Here is a 25,552-nt window from a genome sequence, read left to right as displayed (position 1 = left end):
CGGGCGCTGGGGCTGCGTCCTGCACGAGGGACCAGTCACTGGCGGGCATAGGAACAGCCTCCCGGTGCCGTTGGCCGCTGCGGGACTCGGGGCTTTCCCCATCCCTGCAAAACTCACCCCTTCGAGACTTTTCAAGGAGGACCAGGAAGGTGGCGCAGCAGCTGCCACTGGCGCAGGCAGGCTGCCGCCCCCCCGGCCCGTGACGCAGCCATCCAGCGATGCAATCGCCACCTTAAAATAGCACAACCGCCAGCCCGGCAAAGAAAATGGTCGCAGCGCTTCCTCGGCTGCGCTGCTCGCCATTCCCAGTGGGAGGAGGGAGGGGTGGGTGGACACTTACCGCCCAGCTGATCGCTTAAATCTTGTTTTTTCTCTGTTGGCAACACAACACTGCACTTAACGTGCGAGAGCTGAGAACGACAAATGCTCTGGGATGCCCCCGCTGGGCTCCCCCCGCAGATGCCCCTAAATCACCTCCGCCATCGGTAATTACCCACCTGCCTGTGCTGAAGGACTCCACTGAAGATGGGATGTAAAAAATGCTCTCACAGCGATGGACTGCGGCACGCAGAGATCATTAGTTATTAACAACGCAGTTAAACAATTAACGAGGCCGGCCCAGGCAGCAGCGCTGATGCTTCAGTTGCTTGCAAGCGAGCTGCGAGCGGGGCTCAGCCCTCCGCTGCCAGCCAACCCCACTGGCACACGACATGGGATGGATGATGGCCACATCCCCGCCCCAACGCCCAGTTCTCCCAGTTTAACTCTTGGAGACGGATCATGGCATGTCAGTCACATCTAAGCCAAGAGGTCTGAAAGCCTTCACCTTTATTCGTATCAATTTTCACTTGGGAAATAAAATTTCTCCTAGACTCTCTTGGCTTTTATAAATAACAATACACACATCCCCCCCCTCCTTGGGCACCTATTCCAGATGCCGCCCCCACAGGAGCCTGCGTTGGTGCGAAGACTCGCGGCACGGCATGGAACTGCCTTCAGCCTCCACGCTCTGTGGCCGAGACCTTTTCTCAGGTCACCAACGTTAAACCTTCAGGCACCCTGAGAACAGCCGAACACCCCCCACCCCATTCCCACCCGCCGCAGCCCCGGCTCATCCCCATCCCATCCCCATCCCAGCGGGGACAGAGGCAGCCAGAGGGGAACCACCAGCAAAACACATATCAGCAGCGTCACCACCTGCCCGCTCCGGGCCGAGCTGCAGTCCAAGAGGAGTCCACGGGATTGTTACAGGAGGCGCAGGCAACCCCTCTACACGAGAGAAATGGATTATTAAAAACTGTGAACTACTTTAATTAGCCCATTAAAAAGCTCTGTGTCACACAGCGCATAGCAGAACAGAACACAGTGGCTGATGTATAAACTCAGGCGTGCAAGGTGTTCTTCAGGAGGAAGCCCAGGCGATGCCTGGTGATTCCGTAGGATCACTGATTCCAGAGTCAGTTTAACTCTTTGAAGGAGGACTAAATTAATCTGAAACACATTTAATTTCCCGCACGGAGCGGGAAGAGTGACTGCCATCACTGGGAATCATACTCACACGGACACACCAGGAGAGCAAAACCCCTCGGGACAAGCCTGTTCTAATACCACGTGTCAGGCACCAAACAGGTGAATGCTCAGACAGAGACAGCAGCCAACAAGGGTCTGCCCACACCAAAAAGCTCTCCTGGTATCAAACAAGGTATAAATTTATAACTCCTCGTGTTACGTCAGTATGATCCACGATGTAGAAAAAATTCCCATGTAACGGGATCATTTGCCTGTATCTCTCCGCTCCTTGTACTGTCCATCACCCGATATTTTGAGCACCCGGGGTTGGTCTTTTTCTTCTTTAAATGACTGCCCCCGAGATTTCTGTTGTATTTGCATCTTATCAACCACCTCACATTTACCCGTGGACAGCTGAAGTAGCTGCCTAAAATGGAAAGAAGAAAGCACGGCGCCGATCAAGTGCGGTATTCCCCAACGGCGGGTGAAGGTCGCACTCTCCTTCTCCGTCCTCTGGGAGGACGGCAGGTAGTCTGCTAACTCAAGGACTTCACTTGGGCATAGGAAAAGTTTTATTTACAAGGTGTTAATTAAAAAAATAGTTGACAAAAAAGGCATACAGTATTTTATACTAAAAGAATAAAGATTTTTATTAAGCACTGTAAGTTGCATTCAATAGCCTTCAAATACACCACACCACAATCCATCTACAACCAATCAAACCCAACAGTAGTTCATTCTTGCACAATCCATGAGTTGGGGCAGAACTCCCTTCAACTTACATTAAGATACCTACTTAGCTCTTGCGGGCAGGGAATGGGGAATTACACCTCATTTCTGATCACTAATGTGTGATGAAGAGCATCAGGAGAATTATATGAAAACGAATATAAAGAAATGATTCTGATTTTGAAGTACATTAAGTTTGGAAACACTAACAAAAACATCAAAATGATACAGGTATATTTGCTTATACTAAATTCTTGATGGGAAAGTTCTCAAGAACAAGCCATTTGTTTCCTGCTACAGAAGGGGGGTACTTTTTTTTTTGAAGATCAAAGCTTTTTTTTTTTTTGTTTTTCACAGAATTTCATATTTGCTAATATGAAGGCATAAAACAGCAACAGAGAACAAGAATGCATACAGCAATGAGTACACCAGGGTAACGTTGATATTCAAAACGGCTAGATAATTTTTTTTTTTTAAAGTTTTAGAATAAATGCAACAGAGGTCAATAATCACAAAATTTTAAGGTTAGAGCAAGATCAGTCAATGACTAAACATAGTTAACATCTTTTATAGGACTATTACTGATTATTAGCTTTTTGTTTTGCAAATGGGCACAGTACTTGTAAGAATGGAAGAAAGAGGACAATAACATGCATAATATTAACTACACACTTTAAAAATTATGAACCATGCAGAAGTTTAGCTCAAATAGTAGTACTAATGGTCTACGTCTGATTCAAAACCACATAGTTCATTGATCACGGATGCATGGTATTAGTCACAAAAAGTTTCAGAACACATTGTGTTTATTTTGAAAGGTCATTTGCATCTTCTATGATTTCAAGTTTATCTCCATGTAACTCGCTCGTAAAGTATGTATGATGTCTATTTAAAAATCAGCAGAACTGCAGTATTACTCTATAATTTTTCGTTTCGATAGTTTGCACGTTTGAACACAAAAGAACCACATCAACGGTGATGAAATTTCAGAAAGAAAAAACTGTGGTTGTGCCTTTTTCCCCCCATAATCATGAAATCAAAGCCTTAAAGAAAGCTTTATTGTGACACAGTAATGCAAAATCAAATATAATGGCATACATATGGTGCCAAGTACTAAAAATTATATTTTAAGCTATATATACTTAAAGACTGCCAAAATTTGTTTTCTTTATATTTCAAAAAACAAAACTACAAGCTTTTGTCATAACCAGTTTAAACTTTATGTATACTTCATTTTAAGTGCGGGAGTCAAATGCTCTTCATTCTCTTTCTTTTTTTTTGTTTTATTGTAGCATTTTGACTACAACTGGTTAAAACTAAAAATGTGTTGTTTAAATCTCTGACATCAAAGAGGGATCCGAATTTCCAAAGTCCTCATTTTTCTCTTACGGAAAGGAAAAAATGTACGTAACTGTAGGCTCTCTTTCTTTCCAGATATTCCTAATCCTGACCCTTCCCAACATCCTTCACCCTCTATAAAAAATAAGTTTACTCTTCTTTTTTTAAGACAGTGGCCTCAAGAGCATCATCTTTATGGCAAACACTGTCTGCATTTAGTGCATTTAAGTGAGGATTTGTATTGCACATTTTAGAGTCATTACTCAAGGCACTTTCAGACTGATTGGAAGCCCTGATGTCTCCTGTATTCCCATTCATCTGGGAAGCTGGTTTTTCCTCATTCACAACTCCATTTTCAGCCAGGGATCCATCTGAAGACACAAGTGAGGATTTAGATTCCTCTGATTTTGACTTAAGTTCTTTGGCTACTTCTTCTGCTGAAGCAGCATAAGGAGGTTTGCCCTATTTTTTAAAAAAAGAAGAAAATTACTGACGAACCACCGCTATATATTTACAATCTGTTACAAAGACACCATTAATAGGCAGCATGCATCGTGCCCAAGTATCGCAACGGAATACTGAGCGCTATGTACCGCTGAAATAAGAAGTGGCACAGAAAATAAACAGCACAGCACAGATAAGAAAGAATCTGCAGTAATTCTGAGCGCCTTCTGCTGCTCCTGGGGTAAAACGCCCTTTCTGACTTCGATGCTTCGGTTATTTCAATGTATATCAATGTAAGAGCTACAGAAACGCCTGGGAACACCACAACTGAGAATCAATATACAGCTTAACTCTGCTTCTTGGTTCATAGACGTTATAATTTAATGATAGGATTACACGTTATTCAAATACAAACCAAAACATTTTTCAGACAATTTTTGAAGAAGTGCAAAAGTACCATGCAATATAAGCTGTACTAGTCTGTATGCTTCTGAGATTAGGAGAGTGACTTCATACCAAAAGCATAGAGCAGAATCTTACAAGGCTGAGTAAAGCAGTAAAAAACAGATTTATGCAGTGTTAGATTTCGGTTTGAAGTATCTGCAACAATGAATCTTAGCGTTCCAGAAACATAATAGGCCTTAAACAACAAAACAAAGTAAGTAGGTTGGGTTGCTAAGAGGCAACGTTCTCATCTGTCCCGCTGTTAACCAAGTCAAGTACTAAGAAATGACTCGAGAGACGGACATCTTCTACACCTCAAACAGCAGCAAACAGTGGCACACTGTAATAATCTTAATTTTCACATACTAGAAACAGCATGGTTAGTACTTTTCTGAATTGCTGAAAGGTTTTGCAGGCAAGTAAGAACTGTTGTTCTCTAGCATCAGGATCACAAACCTCGTCATCCAGAACATCACAAAAACTTCTGCAGTAACACGGCACAGGCATATGACTGGCATACGAGGACAATAAATATTTACCACGTGTGTAAATGGACTTCTTTACAGGCTTCACTAAGTGTTAACTTTTAAATACATGCTTTTTTTCTTTCCCGACCAAGAGCAAAAGGTCTCCCCTTGGGAAAAAATAGCCATGTCTTATGTTTGATCAATACAAATTGCTTATTTCAGTCAGATTCTCCAACCTTTGTTTGTACAGCCTCATAGCAAGTGTCAACAAAGCCACCGCGGGCAGGATCTCACTCGGTGTAAATAGGCATGTCTGCATCTGGCCCCACACAGACGCTCTGCCCTTACCCGCCCAGGTTTGTGAGAGAGGGGAGAACACTGTTACTCTGAACTGGGTATCAAAAGCTACTTGCTATGCAGTAAGTTCTCCCTGCCACACGTGTTCTAATTCACCTTTTTTCTTTCCCCGTAAAAGGAACCTATACTAGAGTATAGTGACCAATGACAGTAAAAATCCAACGAGCTCAGAATCAGGCAATAGAAAATGCCACCATTTATCTTTCTTCTCCCTATCCCAGGCACAATTTTAGACCGCAATCTTTGCGATCACAAGTATTTACCATCCAAACAACGTGCCATTAATAAAAATACAGATACCCAAATTTGCTGACCACCTCTCAAGACTATCTACCCTCTGCCTACAGGTACTATCTGAACTACATTTGCAGATGTAAACCTGTAGTAAGCCCAAATATTTGGGAGCTCCTTCTCAGAGCTTCTTTTATTTCATAGGTTAAGGTACTTGGAAATGAGATACTATCTAATTAACATAGTGGTTTCTCTTCTATTTAAAGTGAAGAATGTAAAGCTTTAAATACACAGGTACATTTGTAGTCATAGAGAATCTGTGTACAGAGGAATTTAACAAGGAAGAGAGTATTTGAATTTTTACACCTAAAGCACAGCAAATTTTACATGAAATTAATAGTTTCTTCATTATCAACTGCAGAACATCCCTTCTCTTACTGTCTGAAACCTGCAAACACCCCCCTACTCTTATATCCTAATGTCTCCATGACAAATTGCAGATCCATACGATATACGAATTGTGAAAGTTTTCCACCTCTTTCATTACCACTGGGACTTGCACCAGCATTCAAAACTGAATAACAGCGAGAACAATAGAAAAGGGAGGAAAACATAACTCTGAAGCAACTGGCAGTTAATAGGAAACAGCACTATATTTAAAGGATCCATGGGAAAGACCAAAACCACGATCCGCAGATGCTTCACATATTGTCACCGACAATGAAAATGTGTGCTCATGGGGGCAAAGACTGGGCTGTTACTTCCTAGAAGTTCAGAGTAAGTTGTTAGATTTGGAGCCACGCAGCAGCAATGATCCTTCTACTGCTACTAATTTTGCTTCATGAGGTTGGACCGTGGTCCCAGAAAAGAAACTGGGGGGGGAACAGAAATGGCTAATTTGTTTCAGCTTTGTCTTTCTCCCATTTTCCTAAATTTTCTTCTACTCCCACGGCTGGTTAGAGCCATGCAGGCACAGCTTTCATATCAAAATACATTTTTCCACGTCTGTCTTTCTAACCCAAGTGTGCTTGTAACAGAGATGCAACACTAGCCTGTCATCCATCACTGGTCGTGCAGCTTACAGCTCCAACGCGTAGGCGAGATCATCGTAAGAAACACTTTTATCTTTTAAAGTTGTGCTTGTCTATATTAGCTGGTCTGGAAGTCCACACCATACTAGCCTGTAAACTAGAGTGTTTTGAAGTCAGGCACATGGCTTTATTACCTGAATTGCTCCCTGGCTTTTATAACCTCTCCCGTAGTACCTTCCGCCTCTTCCAAAAGTTCTTATCACTGGAGTGGAAATAACTCCTCTAGGACGCCTGTAAGTTTGGAGGAAAAGGGAGAAAGAAAAATACGTTATCAGCTTTGTTTAAAACTACACTAAATTTTATTTTGCGGCAAGATTTTTTTCTAGCTTTACTGTCTAATGACTAACATTTACATTTCTTTAAAGAAGCAATATGACTAACTAATTCAGAATTACAGGGTTCTACTGCTTCCAAGTGTATGAAACCTATCAAACCTTTTGTTTTCATAGCAATAAAACGACTGTTTCTATATTTCACTTACCGAGAACAATAAATGAGTACTTTCAAGCTTTGCAGCAATATTTTTAGTGTCTAATTATTCCTACAGCACTTTAAAAACAGAGCTCAAAATACATTCACCTTAAAAAAAATACGCTAGCAATTTCAACCATTTATAAGACCCTTTCTCTTATTTAATACCACTTCCCATATGTAAACATGCTAGACAGACGAAATGAGACAAAACAAAGGAAGGCAAAATACAAAATTGCTTCAGTTTTGATGGAAGAATACAAAATTATCTAAGAATCCAAGAGGAGAAAGGAGGCTTCAGCCGTATCTGACATGTAGCAATTTATCAAGTTTGGATGCTTTCAAATGGAGGCTTCCAACCAGGGCACACCAGGTGGTGGCTTTTTGATTGGATTCTATAAAGATTAGAGCAGCTCAAAAACTTTCACTCAGCTCAAACTATTTTCATGCCATCTATTGCAGAAACTCCTTCCTGTTATGTCAAGGGCTACCTCTCACCTAAAAATTCTTTTTGTTTCTCTGCTAGAAATACGCGATTGCTCTATTTTTCCTCCAAATGCGCTGCCCGGTACTGGGAGGTCCCAGCGTGAAGACTACGTTACGCTGAACTGACTCAGTGGAGAAACACTGATTTGCACCACACCAATCTTTTCACACACATTGCTAATTCCCACACTGAGCAGTCAGAAATTAAAATACTGGGATTTAAAAACAATAGCAAAGAATAAAAAGCGGAAAGTGCCGTGTTTTATATTTAATTAACACTCACTGCATTCTTTCCAAAGATGTTAACAGAGCTTACCTATCCCATTTGCTAATCTTTTTACAAGGTGAAAGTGTGCCCTTCAGGGAGCTGAGTAAGATTTTTCCTGCTCTGAAAAAAAATCACACTAAATACATTGGTGGATCAACGCCAAGAAAAAGCAGCTGGTATAATTTTACACAATAAGAACATCAGAGTTTAGTGTTGCACAGAGACATGAGACAATGGTGTAAACAAGCCTGACATGATTCCCTCTGTTGAAACAGATTAAAAAAAGAAATAGAAGTGTGTGATAAATTGCAGACAATGTACCGTGCAGCTTCCTAGTAGTGTTCTTTAGCACGAAACGGCATCTGCCAACAAGGACCCCGATCTTTAAAATGCCTGTCTTCAGACAGAACGCTAACATTAGTGTGTTTTCCTACCAGCTTTTATTTTTAGTATCAACTGACAGAACAAACTGCCCAAAGACAGTGCCTCTGACAGAAAGAAAATGTCAGATATTTCTCTCCTAACTCAAAAGCCACTACTGGAGAACAGTATTTCTCTGTCGTAAAGGAGCAGTAACGCTCTTTTGGTGGGATTTGACCGCTTCCCAGGTAATTTAGAACCTGTGTTAGTTCCTGACTAAAAAAGTTTTGCACAAATTCATTTATTTGCTTCTTCAGAAAACGGAGTAACTGCTGCTCTGCAAAGGAAGTCAATGATATGTATAAATGTAAGCCAGATCTGAGCCTGAAGTTGTCTCCAGATCATGACTCGGGGTGCCTGGGTCAGACAGCAGTCTTGGAGCACGACACTATAAACTACGTGGAGGTTTTCCACATTCAGCATTTAACCAAAGAAAAGTAAAAAGCTCTGTAGGAAGCCAGATTCCATTTTTCATGAGGATCCACAAACAGAAGAACTTATAACCACACACTAACCTCACTTAAATGGTGAAAAATGTTATTTTGCCCACTGAAACTGAGGCGTGAGATTAACATAGCCAAAGGAGCCTAGTGCCTCATCCCACACCTTAGCTTGTCCCTCTGGTCTCCAGGTGCTACTTTGGAAGAGCATAGGTGTCCCACGGACCCCGCTGGCCTGCACAGTTAGCTGACAGCTGTCTGAAGCCTCTAAAACAGCACCAGGCGCTTATGTTTTGGCAACTGAAGCTCATTCTAGAAAATACAATGTTCCTACCTAAATTTGCTCCCCTTAAAGCATCAGCTCTGCTCTTCCACCAACGCTCTTCTGCTGCTGCTGAGCTTCTTAATCTTTGTTTCTGCTGTTCTTGCCTCTCCCTGTCCCCACACCAACAGCTCTCACTTCTCCCCCTGCTCCCATTCTCCCAGGGATTCAGATCCAGCCCTGTCCTCACTCAGTCCAAAAGCCATTCCAACAGCTCCTGCTGACTCTAGCACTATGCTTCATAGTGCGCATTTGACTTAATTAATGGATAGAGAGGAATTTGTCCAGTTCAGACTTACTCTTTCAGACTGCGTCCTGGCTCAAGATGGCATAAATATACCTACTTTACTCCATTCATTTAATATTGTTCAAAACAGACATGATATATAACTCACATTACTTTGGAATTGTCTCCCGTTAGAGATGATAGACAGTTCTGTAAGGCACAGAACAATTAAGCCCATGGAAAAAATATAACCTTAAAGTAAAGGATTAGATCGTTTTGCAACAAAGTATTTCTTTTTCAGAAAATTGTGCAGCTGTAATGTCAGCTGTAGCTAAATGAAGTAGAAGAGCTGAAGAAATTAATATTCTTTTAAGCACATCTCCCATCATGACTGTAGCGGGGAACTATTAAACCTAGAAATGTCCTTCAGGTGTTTTCTGCTTCACAGAAGAGCTACATAATGAAGTTATTAAAAATTGTACCATACTTCTTAATAAATGTTCTACCATGACAAAGGAAGTAATTGAATGCTGTGACAGTTTTGATCGGCTAGAATGTATTTATTGATTCTGTGTAAGAGGAAGCCCCCAAGTCATTTCCTCATGCAAAACATTCCAGTGTGTGTATATACATATATCTATATATCAGATTCAGAGTATGACTTTTATTTGCACAGAAAAATGCTTATACACATCTGAATAACTTGGTAAAAACATTTTAAAATGCTTTTCTTAAACACTCAAATGGGCATAATTTACCTAACGTGTCCTAAAAGGTGTTATATGCAATTTCTAATGCCTCCAACTTTCCCGCTTTACTTTTTTCCCCCCCCAATCATTAAATTACATAGAAGTACGTTCCAAAAGACTGCACTTACCCTCTCGCTGGTCCTCCCACAGAAACGACCTGCAGAGGAAATGGCCCTCTACCCCCTCGTCCACGTCTGCTTCCAGCCCAATGGCCGACTACAGTGCCGGCAATTTCAAGTTTCCCTCCCTGAGAAGGAATAGGTTGGACTCCTGCACATAAAAGCAAAACCAAAACCTTGATCTTCACAATCATAACATTAAAGTTAGGGAATGAATGGAAAACTGGTATGCCCAGACTTTGTAACATACACAGGTCCCTCTTTTCATTTATTGCTTTGCGGTCTTTCAGAAGAATTGTCACTCCAAGAGTCTTTCTCTCCCCCCTTTTTTAAAAATAGGTATGAATTTTGAAAAGAAAACTGATCTTACATGAGTACTTCAGTTTCAGTAATTAAAAATATGCTTCAGATAAGCAGATTAAGAAACGGAAGTGAAATTTTACAAGCTATCTGAAGATTATTTTTTTCCTGCATTCCTAACGAAGAAGTAGTTTTTCCAGGTTTAAGGGCATTTTAGCGAACACCAAATATCAGCATAAGACGCAGATTATAATTGCTATAAACAACTTACTAGGAAGAAGTCTCTGTACTAAGTTGTTATAAAAATACAGCATTTGAACTGATCTGAGCATAAAAGGTAGGTTTACTGTTCTGCCTACCGAGAGAGCAGCTAAAATCCCAATTGTCTAAAATACAAATATATCTTCTATTCCAGTTGCTCCTATTTTTATACCTGTGTTTTGCCCTTAAAAATCAACATTGGGGCATAACATATATTTTAAAAAAATCTAGGTAAGTGCAACTGAGCCAGATGTTACTGGTAAGACCATCAGCACTGAAAGGGTTACAAAACACAGCATTTATGCAGCCACTATTAGTCTTTAAATGTTAATACGCTAGGACCTGAATTGCTGATTAAGTTCAAAAAAGTTCATACTTCCCTGTGCAAGTCTTTCAGCTTCAAACGCACATTATTTACAGGGGCAAAGTTATTCACACAAGGAAGCATTAGAGTTATGTTCGCTTTTAGGATAAAAGTTCAGAGGCCAGAGAGAACAGCTAAATATGGAAAAAATTTATCATAAACAGGGAATTGGCATTAACAGGTTGTGCCATCTCGTAGAGGAGATGGGCAATGGGCACGTGGGTAGGTGAGTAAACCTCACGCCTGTGTCCATGCTGACATTGATGCCAGCGAAGAACGGGTTAGCAGTAACACCAAAGTCAGTCATTTCTACATTGGGTTGTTTTCGCAAAGAGCTCAACTGCCCCCGAATTTCAGAAAGTAACTGTTAATACATTCAAGCAAAGTTCAGCTGATTACAGATTCCACCCTCGCATTTTGCAGCGCGGGAGAGACGGTCTCGTTAGGTTTTCCGGCTACCCTGTGTTTGGAGGAGGGTTTCTAGGCACGAGAGGGGCTGGTGCCGAGGGGGCTTGCGGTGGGGACCTGGGGAGAGCAGAGCAGACAGCAGCCTGGGCAGGCTCCGGAGAGGGAGAGCCGAGACAGTTAGGGAGAGAGGGAGACCGGCAGTCAGTAGGAAAGCCTCAGACCAAACCGTAAAGTGAAGGAAGCTGTTGCCAGAAGCTCTAAGAAAAGGGTTTTGGGTATAATTACCGCCCTGAAACTTGCTAGTCCTGTTGCTGTCATTGCCAGAGAAGGCTCCGGAGTGTCCTGCCGCTGCCGCCACCCGGAAGGCCCGGTAAGCGCCTGTGGCTACTGTTTCCCCATAAGGGCCTCCGAAGCCATAGACTCCTGTTAGACCCAGGGTAAAGAAAGACAGGGGAAAAGCTGTGAGGGGGCCAGGCATCCGGGACGGCCCCCAGCAGAGGCGCTGCTGCCTCCTTCCACCATTCCGGAGGCACCAGGGAGGGCGGTGCGATGCTGCGCGGGAGGGAGCGAGCCACCGCCGCCGAGGAAGCCCTGGCCAAAGGCGTCCTGGTGCCTGAGCGAGCATGGGGTCTCGCATCCAATGAGCAGGTCTTTAACCTGGGTTTGGAATGGGCATTCCGACTTCTACGGCATAATGAGCACCAAAAGGCTTGCGGTAATTTTTTGGCAATGGGCTCCGATGGCTACAGTTGTGGCACCCGCAGAACATCGTACTCCCAACGTCCAGTATCAATACAGCTATGGGCCTTGGCACCGGGGGGTGTGGGAGAGGGAGTAACTCCAGGGACAGCCTGGAAGGGCTGTATCAGTATTTACACTCAAGGGTGCCAGTGGTTAAACGACTGCAGCAAAAAAACAGAGGGGTGGGGAGGAGGAAAGGTTGTCTTCAACCCTGACAGTTAAACTGTGTCCATTAATTTAAGCATTCTTAATATTTATAAACATTTTGAAGCAATGTACAGTGCAAATAAGAGCCTTTTCATATCATCCACCGTGGATCAATTCCTCTTTTTTCTTTTTCATACAATAGCAGTAAAAATATTTTGATCTGGCACAGTTACTGAAAATCCTGATGGAAATACGCAGCGATACAACCCATTCCATATTGCTAGGCTATAGCTAATAGAAGTAACAACAAAATACAGTGATTGGCACATGCCAACACATGCCAACCGCTTGCTTTTATGTATTTTTCCTATGAAGTGGAACAAGCAAATCAGTTCATAGTTTTGGGAATGTGGAAGACAAGGTAATGCTTCACACCAATGTGTTTTGCACATGTCCGCTGTCCCATCACTTACCAGCAAAGCCTCTCCCCCTGCCCTGAGGTGGTGGGACTGGCCCAAAGTGTCGAGGATACATAGAAGCTGGATAGAAAGGCATGGCAGGTGGAGGTGGGAAAGGGAGAGGATGGTTCTGCCTGGAGAAATTTAATCCTTCTAGGATGCTCTGACGCATCTTTTCAACCTTGGCTGCCTGCTCAGCCTACGAATAAAGAGAAGGTCACAAATGGATGTTAAAATTCTGATTTCAAATGTATAAAGCTGCATTTACACAATAAATTCAAAGAAGAAAGCAAAATATGGAAGAATAGACAACTACTGCCAACAATTTCCATAAAGCTAGCTAGAAAATTAAAGTAATCTGTCTTGCCTACCTGCTAATAGTTCAAGGATATTCCAATTGTTCACAGGAAAATCATTACGTATCGGTTGAGAGATGGGAGTCTAAATACTGAGACAGTTTACAAGTCGGTAACACAGAAACAGTTCACAAGTTAAAAAGGATTTTCCAGAAAGGGACTGAGAAACCTCCCTCTATAATCTCCTGAACACTTAACGCAGCCCTTCACTTTAAACAGAATAATCATCATAAACTTGGACTGCAAAACAAAATCTATGTAAACAGGCTAAAGCATGCCTGGAGGCTAACAAGCCTGAGAGGGACCGCAGCCATCATCAATATTTAATCTATGATCAGCTTCCCTTCAGTCAGAAATAAGAAGCTGTTTTCTTAAAATTTTGTACCTCCCCAAAAATTAAAAAAAAAAAAAAAATGTTTTGGTCATTCAGTAAACTGTTGATTTTTATCAGCTTCCTGTTTTTATAGTCAGATAATAACTTCGCACGATTTGGATACAAAAAAAACCCTGAATTCATTTGTATTTTAAGATAGTTGTGAGAAATGTGAACAGATTTTGAGCTTAAGGACTGTAAGAATGACTTCACAGACTAAAATAAGTTAGAAATCACAAATTTTCCTTCACTGTAAAACCACTGCAGCCTAGTCCTTTGTGACAGTCTTGCTAGCTTCACCCAAAAAGACAGTACTTGAACAAATGAGCAGATATTTTTCAACTCAGAGTCATTCATTACATCACAATTGCATTCAAGTTTCAGTTTCCAGAGAGAAAAAAAAAAAAAGAAATTAAAATTTACGCCAGTTTAACTTTTCCAAATCTACCAAAATGCCATCTCAATCATCAACAAGAGATAGGAGGATAAATAGAGCTGAAAAATACCTATTAGCCCTTCACGTCGTATTTCCCTTTTAAAAGTAGAGAGATGATATGTGAAATAAATGACTGATAAACCCACCACACCTAACGCTTCTGAAAATTTGGCACACTTGATACTCTGTCACACTTCCGAAACTACACACCTGACCATCACAGAGGTCAATGAGCGGAACTTTCTCCCGGCTTGCTTTGATGAGCTTGGTCTGGAATAATTTTCCATCAAAATACATCCACGGACAGCAGTGCTCCCATGGAATTGGCTGTCCGCAAGCGTCGTTTGCAAAAAGCGCCATATCGACACCACTCATAAATAAAGCAGACAGCTGAATTCCTCGGGGATCGAGATTCTCAATCTGTTTAAAAAAAATTTGTAAATTTAGTAAGATAATAATGCGATGCAATTCCAAGTTATTCCAATAGTTACATTATTTTCAAAACTCTTGAAAACAGAATGATTTTAAAAGGTCGACCAGACTTTTCACATGTAGTTGCCAGTTTGGCTAGAAGAATGCAGCAGAATCTATTGCAAATTGTATATGCAAAACCACAATACTCAGGAAGGCTGTTGTTCCCATCCATCCACTCTAGAGGTGAGAAATAAAACCAAAAAGCTATTTTCTCAACAACAAAGCACAGGAAACGATTTCTAATATTTTAATGCTTTAACTCAATTCATTATCAAGAAGTCACTAGAAAGTTTTAAATAAAACATTCATCTTTAATTTGTGGCACGTGGTGTCTGAAACATGCAAGATGCATACTTTAGCTGCACTCAGATCATTGCTAAATATGCAGCACAGAGTTTCCCAAACAATGCTAAAGCACGTTATTGCAAGGAAAAGCTTTAAAGACACTTATAGGAAATTAGCAGTAGAAAAGTTCATTAAAAAACTCATGTCGAATAATCTTGTACTTCTGAGATACTCTGTACAAAGTGTGAGGAACGAGCTCAATGTTAGCATTCATTTTTTTCTTCCCACATACCACATTTCCCTTCCAACTCCTTTATAATGGATTTTCTATTAGCTTCATTCCAGACTTCGCTGTTAGAATGCGTCTCTTATTAATGAAGCAATGTTTATGCATACAACAGCTTTATTTAGGACGCAGGACAGATAGACAAAGGTAGAGTTAAACAGTGAATAATAGCTGGTGGTGGAAGCAAAAAGGATTTGCTTGCAGCAAATATATTTTTAGCTCTGTCATAAGAAAATATCACTACTAGTGTTCTCTAAAATACTTCTGAAAATATCAACCCTTCCTTGGGAACATTTTCAAGACCTTGGTATTAGATTTTAAAATTAAACTACATTACCTTCCTTATGCATAAGCAACCTTTAAGATCCAAAAGACTATTCAGATCGTTTTGCAGATAAGCAGCTGGGTTGAAACTCAGCTGCTCTTTCTGTCTGACTTCAACAAAACAGAGAAGCAGCTGCTTCATATGAAGACAGTAACAACAGTGCATGAAATATTGCATCTTTCAGTTAACCAACACATATTATGGAAAGGATCCATATTACTCTTCATGTACGATTTTAAAAAAAAAAAACAACTCGGGGAACAATTTCTGTTAACTCTGCCATTACAATTCTCTACGTGAATTCTCTACTTGCCGTGTGACAAGTTCAAATAGATTCTGAAGGGGATTCAGTTGTTTTCTTCCCCTTACATTTATCAGTAGTTCTACAGCTAAGTGCTACGTTTCCACGACCAGATTGATTTGGTTTATAGATTGAGACTGAGAAGTCCTTGTCAGGGTACTACATGCAGGAATACAACCCAGATTCTGCTCGCCATCCACAGAAGAGAAATAGTCACTTGCTGGCTTTGAGAATGCTCTTGCAGACTTGGTATTAGTGGCAAAAAATTCCTTTGAAATGCCTAATAGCTAAAACCTGCTACAAGCTTAATTACTGTTTCTCCTGAGAAGAGCTGTGCGAGGATTGCTGCTTTTGTCTGCGCCCCTCTGCACTGAGTACCTGTGAAGAGGACCAGACCTGGGAAACAAGTACCCTCTCCTTGCGCATTTAACTAAGGACAGCATGCGCCCAGGCACTGCTGGGAGCAGAACTGGTCACTAGGCTTTCCTGAGCCCTACAGTACCCAAAAGACCAGCCGAAATGACTTCTTCAATGTGAGGTTGCAAGATGAAGAGGCGATGATGAGCATCTCACCTCCTTCACTATGCTGATGATCAATGCAGACAGGAGGTAAGATGGACGATCACTTCCAGTTGTGCGTTCCCTATACATTCTAATACCATAGCTTCCAAATACAAATTCAGTGTATTTTCAAATATACTATTGGGCTTAAGATATGTTATGTAGAAAAAAAGTATCTAAAATTATTTCCATTCAGAAAAATGTTTACTTAAGAAAAAAAAGGACTAGATTCTACCATTTTATTCAGAGAACTTCATAGTACGTTCTGAACAAGTTTTGAAGAGCAAACAAGGTAAAAGCAAAACCAAAATCTCATGTATTTTAGCTCAAAGGCTAGAAGAGGAAATTTCACTGGGAGCATATGAAGATTGAACATGGAAATCCCCCAGAGTAAGATGATCTTGCACGGATTGATAGGCATTCTGTATTTAAAACAAGCATACCACACTAAACAACACTATCAATTAGCTAGCAGTATTTACTTACTTATTTAGCCATATTTATTTAGAAAAAAAAAAAAGAAATTTGCAATCTTAACTTTTTAAATCCTCAAAATAATTATATCTACAATTCCGTGAGCATTAATAAACTGTTTTCCCTTTTTCCCTCCTGCATTTTTCCATTCAAGATTATGCGAGTCTCTCTCCATTTCTACATTTAGCTGCAAAAATCTTTTCAATGCTGACTCATGAAAAAATACCCATGTTAGTAATTAAAAACAGCCACACAAGGCATAAGTCTTTTTCTTTTTTTATCTTTTCAATGGAAGCACATTTGTTTTAAACTTCCAAGAGACAACCGTTTAAGAAATTGCGAGAAAAGGTTCTGCAGTATAGAACACACTTAAGATTTTAGTTATCTATCCAACTAATGGAACAGAACTAATTATTGATCTTTGCAACACTTTAAAATACTACAATTAATATTTTGGAAAGTATAGGGACTTATGCAAGGCTTGTAGTGAGAGAGGCACACACACATCACCCACTACAGTCAACAATATGCATCAGCTTGGAATAAATCTCTTAAATTATGGAAGTTATAATTAAGAATTACCTTGAGTTCCTGAAGCTGGTCAGGTTCATAGAGCTTTGGAGACAATGCTTGGGCAAGGAAAGCATCAAGTTCCTGGCGACGAAGTATACGAACCCCCGGCCACTGTACCATATACCTAGAAGAGGACGCCCGTAATTATTCAAAGCTTCTATTAATATGTAAATCAAGCGGTATTTTAGGTGATCAGAAATCACCCGAATGCAATAACAAAAAACCCACCTTTTTTGTTGTCTACATTTGAATAGTTAAAACGGCCAAAACACTAAACAGATTTGAAGTTTAAATTTGTTTAAACTCATATGGAAGAGCTACTGGGTGTGAATCAGTTGTGCAAACCCTGCTTCCAGTGACAAAGGGGAGCACAGGCCGGCAAAACAGAGTTTAAAACCTAAGTGGATTCTGATACGTCTAAAAATAAAATTAAAAATAAAGATTAATGGCCTTTATAAAAAAGACTAATGCTAGAAGGACCTTGTGAACGTGTTTTCTGGATAACACATTACTCAGATATTATCTGGTCAGTGAATTTTATGCTCATCATATCTTAATGAACAACAATTTATATATGCCACATGTCACAGGAAAGAAACATGCTGTCCAAATGAATGAGGAACTCGGCTTTAAGATACCATTTGGACTGTTTTTTGTATACTTACTATTCTAAAAGGAGAAAAAGAAAGGAGTCTTAGTGCTCAAAGGGCAAGACAAAGTACAACAGAACTGAAGACAAATTTGCATTTATCACTCTCAAGAACAGCCTAAAATTTTTCACGTGCAACATGCTAACCTTGAATTCTGCCAGATTTATAAGCTAGTCGTGTTGAAATAATCACCCCTTTCCAAAAAGGAAAGCATCTCCCAGTTTTCTCAGTCAATTTTTCAATCTGAAAATTGAACAGGTAAGTGTTTTGGACCTTGTGACCTTCTCTTTGAAAAGCTGAAGTACAGAATTAATATTTCAACTGCTGGTTATCATCATCTCAACTAGATGAGCAATTCTAGTGTGGGGCATCTCACACACCATAAACACAGTATCCTTCACATGAACTTTGCAGCCCGGTCCACTGCTATGCAGCTGTTCTTTGAAGAACTCTCCTTTGCTTTACAACTTCACCAACACAGCCTCTGAGACCTCAAATGGTATTTTTAGTAAGTTGAAGCCTGGAGCATAGTAAGAGTAAACTAATTCAAATGCTCCAGTGGCCTCTTCGCAGTGCAAGGGTTTTTTTTTCCTCCTCCCTTCAGTCCTCTAGAGACTGAAGAAACATTGAATATACTGAATATACAGCAGTCTTACATTGAATATGTTGAATATATAGTCTTAAAAGACTCACAGCAGCAATGTTCTAAAACCAAAACAACCCCCTTCTCCTAGTGATGTTGCAAATGCAAATTAATACCTTCTATACCCATGGTTTAATACAAAATTAAATACATCAGAGAGGTGATGCAGTAAAACCTTTCCCTCATTCTGTTTTACCTTAAGGTGACACTGACCTTAGTACACAACAGAGCACCATAAGATGAGTGGGCACATTAGTTGGATTGAGCATTGCTGGTGTATCTGATCTCATACAGGCCAAAAATGCCCTCATTCTTCGGTTCTTGTCTTCTACTGCTTTTCCCAGCCACAGCTTCTTCAGATTAGGACAGGTCCATTCCCTGAAGGCAAGTGCTTCTACCAGCTCAGGGGTTTGAGGCGATTTTCCTTTGTAAGCAGCCCATTCTTTAATTATCACTGGTGAAACTACAAAACGGCAACGATTGAAAGAAAACATTCCGAGTTAAAAAGCAGTGCCTGTTTAAAACTTTGTATGTGAGAGATTTTGATCAAAAAAGCATCACACTGAGACTGTGATAGATACCGATGTTCTAGATTACATTGGTAAATCAAACTCTGTACGGGTCACCTTTCAATTGTCATCACTTACAAATGAAGTGCATGTGCCCAAGTGTACACTAAGAATGTTACATTAATATTTTCAAATTAATATACAACATAAAGGAACTACATGTATTTTTCTATAACACATAGCATATGCTGAAAATTCCACTTCCCCATAAAATATCTGTGTCATTCATCAAAAACCTACAGTGATAAATAAAAATAGTACATAACTACAACTATATTCCATATGTGGTCTTTTAAGAACACTACGATCCTAGTGATTTTATTCAAATCAGATTTAGAACTTGTTATACTTGTTTGTAGTTGTTGTGATGGAATTAGATCTCAAATGTGGGTGGGTTTCAGGGATTTTTTTTTTGCCTAAAATTTTTTACAAAACTTTACTTTACACAACCCTTTCAAATTCCTGCACTGCTTTCTATTAAGAGGTTAGTATTTTTGTGTCTGCTAAGCTCCCTTTCATCCACATCAAACCAAAAAAATTGTTCAAGTCTGTATCGCTGCTACATCATCTCCCTTTTTTATGTTTGAAGGCAACCACAACAGAACAAGAGTTTAAAAAAAAAATAAAAATCCAAGACTGAGAAATGATACCTTTGGCCTTGGAATGACCCCAAGTGTGACACAGCTCAAAATTTGTTTGCACCCTTCTTAACTCAGCGCCCAGTTATGCAGTGTGGAAAGACTCAAGGAGCTTGTTAGTGAAGCTTCGGGTTACAGCCCAGAGAGATTCATGGCAGGAGCACAGCCCTGCTCTTTCTGCTAGAAAGCTTTCTGTTACAGACGGAGAGAGTACTATTGCTGGTGCCAGGACAGCCCTTACAGCAACATGGTCTCCTTCAGCACCCAGGCATCAGCCTTACAAGGAATTTTACAGTTCAGGGCAGGCAAACCATGGCAGAGCTGACGATTGGGATTAAAAAAAAGAAGCTCCAGAACCCCCCAAAACACTCTCATGCTTTTCCGGAATAAAACTACTGCAGCATTATAGCTACATTTCAGAGAGTTCGGGCTAAGTTTTACAAAGATAACACGCAGCAATGAAAATAAATATTCTGATATATTTAGTTGGTAGCCTCACTACAAAATCATGTTCTATTTTGGTTGCCACCAAGCTATAAAAGATGGGCTTTAACAGTCAGTAGAGCCACGCTGTGATTCGTGCACTGCTTATTACAAGGCTGTTCACTTCTTTTTTAGGCCTGGGCCAGCAAACGCGACCAAATAAAAGGATGTATTTTACATCCTTTCAAAGACCTGGTTAATTGCTTTAGGTCTCAGAAGCAAGAGATACTTTTCGACCAAGACTTCTTAGCTCTCAGCAAACAGATAGGAAACACCATGAGGCGTTTCAGTTAACTTTGTTAACAGGCTGATCTGTTAGCACTTATATACCCCAAACTGTTGACAATTGACATAAAATAGTTGTTTGTGTTTCGGAGTTCTTTTTTTCTTTCCTTCAACCTCCTTTTGACAACGGAGGCAATATTCCTAGCTACATTCCGTTTCTTGGTTTGGATGCAGACGCAAACTCCATGTGCACATCCCATCAGACAAGCACCAGTTCCTCAGCTTCTACACCTCCTGGACCATCAGACAGCAGCAAGCGTTTCTTCCATATATATTTCATATACAAAGACCTTAAGCTTCGAAGAAGGGAATCTTTTATGTCTAGGTTTTCTACCTGCAATCCTACATTTCAACATTCAAATTTGGTTCAAAGCTTTTAATCTGGGGATGACAACTTCTATGACCCTACAGGATTAAGGCCACAGGAAGAGTAACTCAGTTGCTCTCAAAACATGCCGTCTCCAGTAACATGCCACCTGTAGAGGTCACAGTAGAGATGCACCCCGGTGTCAAAATTTTGCTATGTAATGGTTATTATGGGAAAGGTAACCACGCCTCTTGCAGAATGGTTGAATACGAAGGTCATTCTAGCGGCCCAGCAAAAGGTACCCTCTGACTGATGAGGATGAGGAATTACAGCTGTATCAGTTGGTAAGTGACTAGCACTGTTCTCCCAAATTTAGCATTTAATGTAACAGGTGAATCTAGGACTTCTCTATACCCACTTATTTCTCCAGGGCACTTCTTACACCTTTGACAGCTCTGTACTGGGACTGCTGCCAAAACCACGGTCTCCCTCAAACACTGAGGATCTCTGTCCTCAGAGGAACCATTTGTTTTCCTCCCAGGACTTCCACTTGGAGATTGGCAACGTCTACCCTGAAGACCACATTAGCTACAATGGACACTCAGCATCAGAGTGTGTTCACCTACAACATCCCAGGGCCAATTATACTGGTTTTCATACTAAACTTCCTCCTGCTGCTGATCAGCAGATTTAAATTCTCCAAGTAGACTAAGCAGCTGCACAGTATATTGACATCTGCTTTGAACATCATCCTTACAACACTTTAAGGTCAATCCAAGTGAAAATGGGTTAGCATCAATCTGCATTAGGGTAACCTAATAACATGTGAATAAACATGTGAATGCCATTCCAGGCTCTAAGGTCATTAGCAACAGCATCCTGCCCCTCAAGCTGTCTGTTAGAGCCCTTGTTGCTAACCGCAGCTCAGGTGGCTTTCGTATTCTCTTTGCATTTTCTTCATGAACTGAACCTGAGGTGTTGAGGTACCTAATACCACTAGAAGACAAGATAGCTAACGCAGATTAATCAGGCCTCATTTTTGACCTCATAATCCTCACTGACAGCACAGCTTGAGCTAAGCATGCTTGATTTTGCAGAAGGGCTACTGCCCAAGACACAGATTTCCTTTTTGGCAGAATCCGCATCAGCTGAATACCTCCTCGATGGAGAACAGTACATCACAAGGTGGCTGGGCTTAAAATAACAAACCTGGATCCAACCAAGAGTTATAACAGCTTGTACAAGTGTGCATTTTTTCCACAGAGTGGAAAGGGCAGATGGTTTCATCTACACATATGTACTTCTCTGAACATGGGAAATAACCCGTTTCGGAGCTTGGAAAGGAGAGCAAGTCAGACTCTGAGCTTCCGTCTCCTCAGAGCACAGCTAGTGCTGTGCCCTCGGCAGTAAAAGCACAATCAAGAACTTTGTGATTCAGCTTTTCATATCCTCTGGGAGCAGACAAAAGGACATGGACAGCAAATGCACTACCTTGCAGACAATTATCACTGAAGAACCTCACTGACTACCTCCATTTTTATTGGCTTTTTGACTACGTAAAAATAATAGTGATTTACAAGACAGAAGTCATCCATTTTAGGAAAGATCCATTATTTTGCTGTCTATGTATTTCACAATAATACTGACATGTCAGTTTATTATGCATTTTTCATAGCCTCCTATAACCCTCGCATGTAATATACTTGCAAATTACTCAAGCACAATTATTATGTTGCCAGTGTTATGGCTTGTACAACAAAAATGACAGGATGTTAGATATTAATACACTCATTACCTCTCTACATAAATCTTAAGGGCAATATAAATGTCTTCAGACATTAATTTCTTACATCTCTTAACGTCTCTTAATTCTTACATTCTCTATAAATTGCCTTCATTATGGTGTTTCGTAACTTATCCGTTTTTGAGAGTGGCAAAAAAACCAAAAAGACACTGGAGGAGAATCAACATCACTAGTTCGTTACAGCCTGGGTCCTCAGAATAAGTTAGCAAGGGCTAATAAGTATGACTAATTCATCTGAGATATCTACTCTTGATGCTTAAAACACTATTCTCTGTTTGCGACTTGCACAGCCTGGCCAATTCTCGCTATTTTGTAAGAGGTGACCAAAATGAATGCGCTCCCTGCAGCACAGCCCTTTCAAACCACACACTTGCATTTTAGCTCAAATCCACTGCTACTAGCGTTAGCCTTGCAGTGAATCAACTCACTTTTGGGCAGACATTCAAGTTTGTTTTGTTTTATTTTTTGAAGAGCGTGGTCAGTCCTAAGATAGAAGAAGTAGGTCAGTAGCTGAACATGTCCTGCAGCAAGATTTGCCAGAGCTCCTGTAACTAAACCAAGTCAGCAGTAGCGTTCTTAGCCTCTACTGAGAATAAACCTCTGAAGAGCAGTATAAATGAAGAGAAAATAGAGGTTATTTAGGTTTCCCCAGTAGCCTATAGAGAACATACCAGGTTTACAAGACAAAAACATGCTGAAAACTGAAGGAGACCTTCAGCACTCAGCTATTTCACGACTACCGACATTGCTGTACACTTTTAAGGACAGAAGTCTAATGAGGATAACTGAATACTACAAATAATGTCACTATTTTCATCCTGAAATAACCTTGTAACCTGAAATACTACTATGTTGTGCTAGTTTAAAGCATTAAGAAGTTTGTGACAATACGCGTGCTGAGATATTATTTAAACAGGATAAATATTAATTCCCACAAAATAACTGGCTACAATAAACAGTTTTTCAAACATTGCTGGAAGATTACCATGTTGACTATGAATGTACAAAAACATTTCACAATTAAAAGTGGAAAGACAAAAGAAAATGAACATAAAGGTTACAACTGATTCTTATTTTTATCCTTTTACACAGGAAGATTGTGAATGACGCTTTCATACATTCTAAATCTCTGATACTTAAATTTAGTCTAGTGACAGCAGACGCCAATATATAAATACTTCTGCTGCTGCTCCCATCCACTTAATGCGTTACCATTCCTTTAACCTTTCTAAGATGCTACTGTAAAGTTCAATCATTTCCTTGCATGCATTTCATTATAAGAAAAAACACTGTAGAATAAGGAGGTTGAATTTTCTGGAATGACAGTAATTCCTAGAAACAGAATACTTAAAAAGACAACTTCCAGATGAATATGAAGATTAACATTCACCCCTCTGAATTAGCAAAAGGATCTTTTGACAAGTCTGTGTGCAAAAGTTTAGTCTGTCTTCACCCAGGTCTGCCTTTACTTACATTACAGCTGACTTTTGTGGATGTTACACCAGTTTTTATATGCCAATACCTGAATGATACCAGAGATTTGCAAATTTCACTGAACTACATTTAATTACACAGTTGGGAAGACAGAGTAAATTAAACGTATGCACCTCTCATTTTTGAAAAAAAGTATGCAAATTTGTATGCACATGCATAGAATAGAGGTTTCCAATAATCAAGTTGTGCCATATACTTTGAAAATTACATCACAAACTGACATTTCTTGCCGCAAGCCTGATAGCAGCTTGAGCATACGTTTTAAAACAAACCCCAGAGCTTGCTTAGAAATGGTCACGTTTATACTTCTTAAACTACTACAGGAAATAAAATTGAAAATTAACCACATCTTTTTCTATTATCCATGGATCAAATAAGGCATAAATTCCTCCAGCGTTAGCTACATCGATGAAATCTTAGTAACTACTCTCATTCAAATCACGGATTCAAATGGATATGAAAACACAGCAAAGGGAAGAGAAATAAAGCATGGATTCTACAGTACATACATTCTGGTGGAAGTCTGTTCTTTCTAAAAGCGAGTCTTTCAGTTTTCTTTCTGCTTTCTGCCAAACTAAACAGGACTCCGTAAACATACTGACGAACTGGCCTATAAAGGAGAGCAGCAGGAGGCAGATCTTTGTTGGCTTCATCTTCTATAGAAACGGCAATTTTGATTTCACCCTTTTGCATGAAAGAAAGCAGAAAAATATGACACATTATAGCAAACAAAGTATTTAGATATGCATGGTAACTCAATCCAGCTCTACTATAAATCTCATCTAGTCAAGACAAATGTGATTCAGCAGTAACGTGGATTTTATGTATGTGAAGGTAACACAAGAGGAGGATTACCCCGCAATCTACTCGCTTTCCTCCAACAAGTCTCCAGGCTCCGATTGTCCCCATTGCTCCCCTCTTTCTCCATCACACACCTTTTCTTTTTTCGTTTGGACTATCTCCAGGTGAGGATTACCTAAATATTGATCTTCAAACAGGGATACTTTGAAGAGTGGAATAGTACCCAAGAACATACAGTAATGTGCTTACAGACAGCCAGAGTACATTTCAAGCTGATCTAGACTTCAGAGAGCTATTTTTAAGAATGCTCATGCCAAAAACACCAGACTTTTTGGTGCAAGGATTTGAAACAGTATTGGGGACTCACTGTCAAAAAAACATAACTGGGAATTACGTAAGTATGATTGTTTTCACATGTATATAAAGCTTTAGCATTTTACACTTTTTCAGAAAAAAAAGCATGAAAGAACCTTCCAGCATTCTCCCTCAAACCAGCAGCAATATTCTACATTTTCTGTGTCTGCGCCTCCAAATGTGTTAAGATTTTCTTGGAAAACAACTGACTTCACTGTACTCGTCCCATCTATCAGCCTGTATTCTCAACACTGACAAGCAAGCGCTCCATTTTGCTATTTTTTCTTAAA

At 40.2% G+C, this 25,552-nt stretch overlaps 1 protein-coding gene across 2 annotated transcripts in view; it reads right to left on the bottom strand.

Moving 5' to 3' along the window:
• Positions 1 to 2,063: 2,063 nt before the first annotated feature.
• FAM120A (family with sequence similarity 120A) overlaps positions 2,064 to 25,552 on the bottom strand; it is a 48,098-nt gene continuing 24,609 nt past the window's right edge. For both annotated transcript variants that reach the window (XM_009889912.1, XM_009889913.1), the window contains exons 9-17: positions 24,617 to 24,791; positions 18,741 to 18,990; positions 17,244 to 17,358; positions 14,166 to 14,375; positions 12,806 to 12,989; positions 11,730 to 11,867; positions 10,121 to 10,262; positions 6,745 to 6,841; positions 2,064 to 4,038 (exon numbers count right to left, since the gene is read on the bottom strand). In XM_009889912.1, the coding sequence (XP_009888214.1) occupies positions 3,727 to 4,038; positions 6,745 to 6,841; positions 10,121 to 10,262; positions 11,730 to 11,867; positions 12,806 to 12,989; positions 14,166 to 14,375; positions 17,244 to 17,358; positions 18,741 to 18,990; positions 24,617 to 24,791 (1,623 nt within the window). In that variant the 3' untranslated portion in view covers positions 2,064 to 3,726. The remainder of the gene's footprint in view (positions 4,039 to 6,744; positions 6,842 to 10,120; positions 10,263 to 11,729; positions 11,868 to 12,805; positions 12,990 to 14,165; positions 14,376 to 17,243; positions 17,359 to 18,740; positions 18,991 to 24,616; positions 24,792 to 25,552) is intronic.

The sequence above is a fragment of the Charadrius vociferus genome, unplaced genomic scaffold (genome assembly GCF_000708025.1).
Source record: "Charadrius vociferus isolate BGI_N301 unplaced genomic scaffold, ASM70802v2 scaffold67, whole genome shotgun sequence".
In the NCBI taxonomy this organism is placed as follows: Eukaryota; Metazoa; Chordata; class Aves; order Charadriiformes; family Charadriidae; genus Charadrius; species Charadrius vociferus.
The sequence above is the reverse complement of the archived record's forward strand: the minus strand, read 5'-3'. Positions and strand labels throughout refer to the sequence as shown.